We start from the raw sequence: 7,953 nt of genomic DNA, 5'->3' as shown, positions 1-7,953 counted from the left end.
GAACCACATGTCCACCCAACTGCTCCTGCGTAGCTTCCCCTTGCTGCCGTCCAAGAACAATAAACTAGACCTGTTCGCCTCATGTGCTTGAGCAATTATTACATCCGAGGAAAACCGAACGTATCCGAATGTATACCGATCAATATAGAGTTTTAGGTGCGTGGCGCGTGGTTATTGATCTCTGAACGTATTCGATGACCGGACATAATAATTGCTCCATGTGCTTCCTCACCAAGCTCTCTTCTTTAACAAATCAACAGCTGATATATGAAGGACAAAATTAAGAACAGGGAAACCTTTATAGATAACAATAGGAACATTGAATATGAAACATATTATGGCTGTAATTAGCATTTAATGCAACAGATGCTGGGCATCTAAACACTCCCCCAAGAGGTATTACATGGAGCAAGAACAGATAGATACACAACTCATTTAAAACAACATTGTTAGTGAAAAAAAGTGATAGTAGTAGCAATAACAGCATGCACCATCTGTTCACAAGTAAAACTTCAGGAGCAAAAAGAGACATTAATGGCTGAAACAAGTCATTAGTTGTGTGATTGAAGGATTCTGGTGTCAAACTGCATCTTCTTCCCCACCGTTCTTCATCTAGAAATCAAATCTAGTAGTTTGTAATCGCAAAACCGCTTCTTTGCTCTGAAACAAATATATAGAAACAGTGTTACATATATAGTTTTATGTGCTTAAGAGGTATGGCATGCTGTAATGTTGCTACTGCTAACAGTTGGAATTCACAAAGCTTCTGATCTCCTCCATAACTTCATAGTAGTGGTTGGTGTTAGGTAAGAAATAGAACCCTACTGTAGCCTCTTCCCGGAAGATAACGTTCACTTCATGACCAGAGTTCCTTAAGCCCTCTGCATAAGCAAGTTGCCAATCCTTTGTTAGGTCCAAACTGGCAACAACAAGAAGGCTCTTTGGGAATGGAAGCTCATCAAGCTTCACACCATTGGGACCAAATGGATTGCAGGCTGGGTGATCACGGTCGGCTCCCTCGGGAAGAAAAGCTTTCCAGTACCAGTCTCGATCACCTAACGCAACAAAGTACTTCCCATCCAATTCAAGCTCGGACTCTGTTCTTTCATTGCCGCCAAACAATGGATTGAGTAGGATGTTCCCTGAGATGTGAATGCCAGATTCAGCAGCCCTCACTGCAACATGGTGGGCAATGTTTCCCCCTGAGCTATCACCAGCAAGGAAAACTCGGAGCTTGGCATCCTCGCCACTGCGGAGCCAGGGCTGAGAGGAAGCCCACTTCAGAGCAGTCCAACCATCATCATAGGCGCAAGGGCAGCGAAACTCAGGAGATCGACGGTAATTGACAGAGATAACTACAGCACCACCACAGAGAGTGACAAAGCGGCGACAGAGAATGTCATAGATGGTGGTGTTTATTGAGGAATGAGCAAAGCTGCCGCCATGAAAGAAGATGATCACTGGAAAAGGGTTTGGTGATGGCGGGCGCTGGAGCGCAGAAAGGAGGGCTTGCTGTGGGAGCTCGTTGCCTGTAACAGTAGGAGCAGGGAGGTAGATCCTGACCAGAAGATTTGTGGAGCGGTCAAGAAGGAGATCTAGGGAAACAACGCCATGGACAGGTTTTGCATTTGCTGGTACTTTGCGTTCCAGGTACTCCGAGAGATGACGGTCAAAGCTACCATCTTGGCGGCGGAGCATGCTGTAGGAGACCTTAAAATTGTGAATCAGGACCCGAGTGTTCAGGGGAACCACCGTCTGCGAAGAAGAAAAGAAAGGATAAGTTTACTAGTTCAGAAACGATTAGATAGAATGAGAAGAGGTTCCTTTTGTTTTTTGTGCTTCAAAGCACTGGTCCTGTGCGTTGTTTTTCTTTTTTGTTTTATCTAGTTCGAACCAATTTTGGTAAGGATTGAAGGAGAATGGAGTAGTGACGATTCAAAAATTTCCGATTTCATGAAAAATCGTGTGGATCCGAAGGGGATTGGTGTTCTTTGCAGAAATGGTGGGGTTCTAATGAGAAAGAAAACGAGCAAAGCCAGGGGCTTCGAATCCGAGGTCAAAGCTTATTCTTTTTTCCTTCCCTGGCAGGAAAGGGTTGCAGGAGTACCAGCGCGTATTCAAATTCTCTCGATCTCATTGGAAACCGAGTTAATTAAATTCTTCCGCAAAATCAGCTCGCTGTGCTATCGAAAATTTTCATCTGGTAACCCTGGGACAGAAAAGTAGTTTCTAATTTAAACTGATGCAGGATCTCGATTGCAACAGGAACACAAAGGGTTTCGAGAACGGATACAAAACCGGAAGAAGCCAACAATCAAACTAGATCGCAAACCCTACTGAGCCCGGCACTTAAATCTCAAAAGCCTAAACATGAATACCAAATTTACGCATTAATTCTGCATAGAAGTTCTGGAAATAAGTACCAAGGAAGGCAAAGAGGAGAGAGAATGAGCAGGAAAAAGGGATCAGAGCGCAATACCCTTGACTCATTCGCGTAAACCTCGTTGCTTCCGGCCATGGAAAGATACTTCTCTCTTTCTCAATCTATGAATCTACTTATCTGTCTCACGCAGAGATAAAGACAGAGATAGGAGCGAGTTGCAAAGATAAGCCTATTAACCCTATAAAGCTCCCGCCTTTTCTCATAATCTGTCTCGGAGACCAGATTCCAAGAACCCAACCACGAAATCCCAGCTCTTCCTCAAGCTGCTACAGCGCTTCTTCTTCTTCTTCCTCTTTGAAGAACGCTGTAAGAGCTGTCACGTCAACCGAGAGAAAGAGCGAGGGGTAAGTGCACGAGCAGAGACAAGCGGAGGGGGGGAGGCGAAGAAAGATAAGAAGAGCGAAGCACGCGAGGCAGGAGCATAGGGAGGAGTCAAAAGGAGACTAGTATAGAGAAGAAAGCGAAACAGAGAGTGCAGACAGGAGAGACGACAAATGGGGCGGCTCATTAGATTTTTTTGGGGATTTAAATCAGTATCTCTTTTTTAGAAGATTGCAATTTGTAAGGCAATTTCATCTAACATGTATTCATTATTTAATTACACAATTAACGCTTAATTGCTCATTTCCGCTTCACATTTATTCATTATTAAGATTTTTAATTAATACTTAATTGCTGATTAAATAATACCCGCCCCCGGCGCCGCGCCATAAGGCGCCACACTTGACTTGGTGCGGCATGATTGCAAGAGGCTGATGTTGCTAAAATTAATAGATTTTTTAGCAGCTAATTGTAAAAAAAGTTAATAAAAAATAAATTAGCATATAAATATTTATAAAATTAATTTTTTCATCATTAATATTTTTTTTGGAATAACTTTTAGTCATTACTTTTTTATTTTTTTTATTACTTTCAAAAAAAAATTGTATTAAAAAATTATTTTAGAGAAAACAGTAAGATAACTATTTCAAATGAAGCCTATGGCTTCTTCTTTTGGGACGACTTTCTTCTTGCTTTCGAAAATAGCTTTTCAGTACCAAAATTTTTTGAATTTAAAAATTTTTAACTAAAAAGTTATTTTAAAAAACAGTATGAAAGCTATCTCAAACGAAACCTAAATTTTCATATTGAAGAATCTAGAAAATGCTTTGGCATCAATTGATTGCAAGAGTTCATTATAAGAGAGGAAAAGAGATTTAAAATCTTAATTTAGAAGTGCAACAAACACATAATAAGTTATAGAAAGAAACAAATGGTATGGCTTAAAACAATTTGAAAACCTCCACTAATATAAATATTGAATTACAATAGTTCAACCATTTTCAAAATTGAAGAAGTCGTCGTAACAAAATAAAAATTTAATCCATTGATAATATCTCCTACTTGCAATGGAGTAGAAAATTCAAAGGCGCTTATTTTCAATGACGAGCAATCAAAATTAGTAATTTCAAAGAAAGAAAGATGATGTGAACTGGACAATCAAAAATTATATGTTCAAAACTTTTGAGCAACATTAGGAGGAAGAATCTAAGAACAACATATTGAATGTCAAAAGGCTGTCAGAGATGTCAGAGATATCATTTCTCCAGTAAAGTATGATGGTGGGCAGTTAGAGGGCTCAAAAATAATAGAAAGATTGAAAGAGACACTTAAAGCTTTAAATTTCTTAATAAAATGAGGATAGTTGGGCTATATTTATAAATTATGAGGAGTTTTAGTTCTTTGTCCAAAATTATACTAGAATATTTCCTAAATGCACTAATTCATGCCAACTCCTATAAGAGAATTTCCTATAGATCTTGCTCCTAGGTTGATCTTGTTAGCTAGAGGTGGATTATGCCAACATCTAATGGTGTGGTGTGGAGATGGCACTCTATTAGTGAGGTCTCTAAACAATGAATATAAATAAGTATTATTAATGCCATAAGTATAATTAATATAGTTGACATATTATTACGGATTTTTTAAAGGTTAAAACTAGGGCCAATAAAAAATATTAATGAAACGGAATGATATTGATATCAAAATATTCAATTTCTTGAAAACAATCTACTATCAAAATGGCTTGTGAATTAGAATGATGTTGAAGTAGAAAAGCCAAAGTGCTAAAAGTTAAGGAGCAAAAATGGTGATAATTGATCTCTATTGTTTATTTAAGAATGCTATTTCATTAAGACCAATATAGTAATAGTATTTAATAATTCATGAATTAGAGGCCTTTTAAAGTTGCATGAACTTAAAAAAGATTTGAGCAAGGAAAATAAATGCACAGAGCCTAAGCTAATTTTAGAGCAATTAGAAAACATTATCAAGTTGTTCATGGATGGGTGTCAAAATGATAATCACTAGCATTCCAATTGGTGGTGCAGTGTTGACCTACCCTTGTATTTCACATGATTGATACATATAGAGAGCATGAAAGATTGATTGACCAATTTGGACCAACCCAACCCAATCTACTCAAAGCTGGTTAGATCAGTCCAATCCTAAAACAAACTCAAATTCATTTGATCATTTGCGTTGTCGGAACTGTAGCTGCAAAATAATTATTTTGATTGTACGCCTATAAATAATATTGAAGATCATCTAATTCTAAAGTTAAATTATGAAATCTTTTGTTTAACAAATAGAGTGGTTTTACATCAACAATTTACAAAATTATTTCTTATTTAAATGATTTTTTTTTTTTGCACAACAAATCACCACCTCCCCAAAAAATTTGAACATATAATTTGTCGGCTCAAAAATAATTTTGAGTAATGATAGGCATTTAAAAATTAAAGAAGAAACTTCATGTTTTAACTACTCTTTGACCATCAACATAGCCATCCCCTTTTGGTTGAGAACCCATCAATTTCCTTATGGTCACAACTTGGCCTACTAAAAAGTTTGTAGGAAACATTAGCACTCATTTCAAGCAAAATATTTTATAAAATTATAGATAAAATTCGTTTATTTTTCTTAAAATTTACTTTAGAGATTCAATTAAGGCTTGAAAATGTAAGAAATAGACCCATATATAATATGATTAGAAGTTGCTAAAAATATTTGTTTGTGCTCCAAAAATATGTTTTGGATGGGTTTAAGAGGATACTGAAAATGAAAATGATGATTAAATGGATGAGATACTACTAACTGTCAATGATAGATGACCACATGAAGGTTGCATGTCGTTTCCATCAATATTAGGTGCATAGTGTGGTTCTTCATAAGCCGCCAGATGTTCTACATCCTACTTGAACAATCATATTTAGATGCTTTATGTTTTTTCTAAGAATATATAAAGTCATCATATAAAAAAAAAATTGAATGGAGGAGGAATCGCACTATACAAAGAAGCTCTAATTTTAATCTTAAGAAGTGGCCTAAGAATAAGATAATCATGAACTAATTTTCTAAGAGCATCCATATATGATGTTAAAGAGGAAGAGATGTGAAGGAAGAGTGTTAAAATATGTACCAATAAAATAATTTAGTTCCCTTCATGGATAAATCTCATAATTATTCTCTTCTTCTTTTTAGTTTTTTTTTTATCATGTGTCCTTTTTTACATTTTTTTTCTTTATATTTATTAATTATTATGTGAAATTCTATCAAATTGAGTTTAGGGAGTTCTTTACTAGCAAACGTTTTACTATGATTTTAATACTTATAGCTTAATTAAATTTTCTAGACCAATCAAAGATCATCTATTACCAGTGGAAATTTCAGCAGATCGTCCCAATTACCAGCAGTTTATAAAATTTCTGACGGTTAGAGTACCGCCGGTAAAAACCACGCAAGAAATTAACACCGGTGGTCTTTTTCTAGCCTTTTTAATTACCGGTAATTCTGGCGGTCATTTGATGCTAGAAAAGCCGTCGGTATTTGGTGAGTTTCATGTAGTATTAATTATCAACAAGAGCTTACTAATTTCATTTAGATGATATAAACTACCTTCCAATATCCACGCATTTGACATAACCCAAAATTCATTATATACAATGGCCTTGATATCCAAATAATGCAATTATCCACCCAATAATATTGACTACACTATATATATATATATATATATACTAATTAGCCTCACTCCACTAAATCATGACTACTTGAAAATATGGATCCAACCATAGAATGTTGACATAACCCAAAAGATTACTAGAACCTACTACTAGAATTAATACACAACTAACAAAAATAATATGCATGAAATCATTTATGAAAGCATTCATATATCTCAACTGAAACAATCATGTGAACATGAATCATAAATCATAGATATGTGATGGATAAGTAGTTTTGAACTCATAAATACTGATTTTATAAAATAACCTGGGTCTTGATCTTGTCCATCTTATCCTTTTTTTAATATATGAATAATGTTCATGTATGCATGTCATATAAAATCATATCTTGTTTCACTGCATCATATAAACATTTATAAACTCTTGTCCAATAACTAAAATTCTTGTATCATACAGATATCTTGTGGGTATCTTGCTCAAATTTTGAACACTTATAACTCCCTTAATATTTAGCTACAATTATATACACTTATAGCTTCCATATCTCAAATCTTGATTTGGGTATCTTATTCCAACTAACGCCAGTCAATCTACAATTATTTATGCATAAATATTTCAAATTTTATTTTCATAATTATTGCGATGCAGATGAATGATACAAAAGAATGCATTGTCACTATATGTATATTTGCATGTTAACATAGAAAATCTCCAAATCTCATGCATGTCAAATGCATCAACAAATATGTCTTTCTATTATTTTATGTGTCAAATTATTTTACCCTTCACACAAAAAATCATATATGTCATTCTGACCGATAAAATTCCAACATGATCATACGAAACGGTTCGGGAAGTTTATATTTACAACATATATAAACTACACATTGAAAGTTTCTTAAATCTTGATATAGGGAAATTTTGGCAAATTCGGGAGAGATAAATCTAGGAAATTAATACTAATAAAAATAAATGTGAGATTCAGGTTACCCCTATCATGACTAGAAGAAGTTTTGTAACAGAATTGACGAACCAAAATGCTCTGAAATGCCTTCTCTCTCTCCTCTTCTCTCTCCCTTCTCTCTTCTTTCTCTCCTTTCTTCCTGTTGCGGGCTAGAAAATACGCGGCGATAGAGGTTTAATTCTGCGTCTTAGCGTTGAACGGATAACTAGCTCACACACAGAGAACACAAGATTTTTAACGTGGAAAACCCTTGAAAAGGGAAAAAACCACGGGGCCTAGCCCAATTGAAAATGATTCCACTAGAACTTTGAGTTGGTTACAAATGGGCTCCCTCCTCTTCTTCCTTCTCTTCTCTTCTCCTCTCTCTTGCCTGGCCCCCCTTCTTGTGAAGAATAAGGGCTCTATTTATAGATTTTTTGGAGTGGCATGGCCCGTAAATAGGTGTGAGATCAAGGGCGAATAGGGAATTGTTTGAATGGACGGCCGATAGCGAACCCTTCGATCATGCACCGTTTGTTAGACATTTGAATGCCTTAGTG

The 7,953-nt window shown here is 35.8% G+C and overlaps 1 protein-coding gene across 2 annotated transcripts; it reads right to left on the bottom strand.

Annotated features, from left to right (window-relative positions):
- Positions 1 to 280: 280 nt before the first annotated feature.
- LOC110103647 (gibberellin receptor GID1C) lies at positions 281 to 2,949 on the bottom strand. Of its 2 annotated transcripts, XM_028694593.1 has the most exons (3): positions 2,480 to 2,949; positions 2,108 to 2,364; positions 281 to 1,755 (listed from the first exon to the last, which is right to left on the bottom strand). In XM_028694593.1, exons 2-3 carry the CDS (start codon positions 2,135 to 2,137, stop codon positions 742 to 744), a joined length of 1,044 nt encoding a protein of 347 aa, XP_028550426.1. In that variant the 5' UTR covers positions 2,138 to 2,364; positions 2,480 to 2,949; the 3' UTR covers positions 281 to 741. The 2 variants fall into 2 exon arrangements, with proteins under 2 accessions (XP_028550426.1, XP_020688105.1); XM_020832446.2 differs by lacking the exon at positions 2,108 to 2,364 and having other exon boundaries at positions 2,480 to 2,946.
- Between the last annotated feature and the right edge of the window lie 5,004 nt (positions 2,950 to 7,953).

Source organism: Dendrobium catenatum, unplaced genomic scaffold (genome assembly GCF_001605985.2).
Source record: "Dendrobium catenatum unplaced genomic scaffold, ASM160598v2 fragScaff_scaffold_506, whole genome shotgun sequence".
Classification (NCBI taxonomy): Eukaryota; Viridiplantae; Streptophyta; class Magnoliopsida; order Asparagales; family Orchidaceae; genus Dendrobium; species Dendrobium catenatum.
Note: the sequence above shows the minus strand (reverse complement) of the source record. Positions and strands in the feature narration are given on the sequence as shown.

Bases quoted from the DNA above. Each gene is read 5' to 3' on its own strand.
- LOC110103647 (XM_020832446.2), bottom strand. From the start codon at position 2,518: ATGGCCGGAAGCAACGAGGTTTACGCGAATGAGTCAAGG. The intron at 1,756-2,479 runs GTATTGCGCTCT...TCTTCTTCGCAG, and splicing joins TTTACGCGAATGAGTCAAGG to ACGGTGGTTCCCCTGAACAC.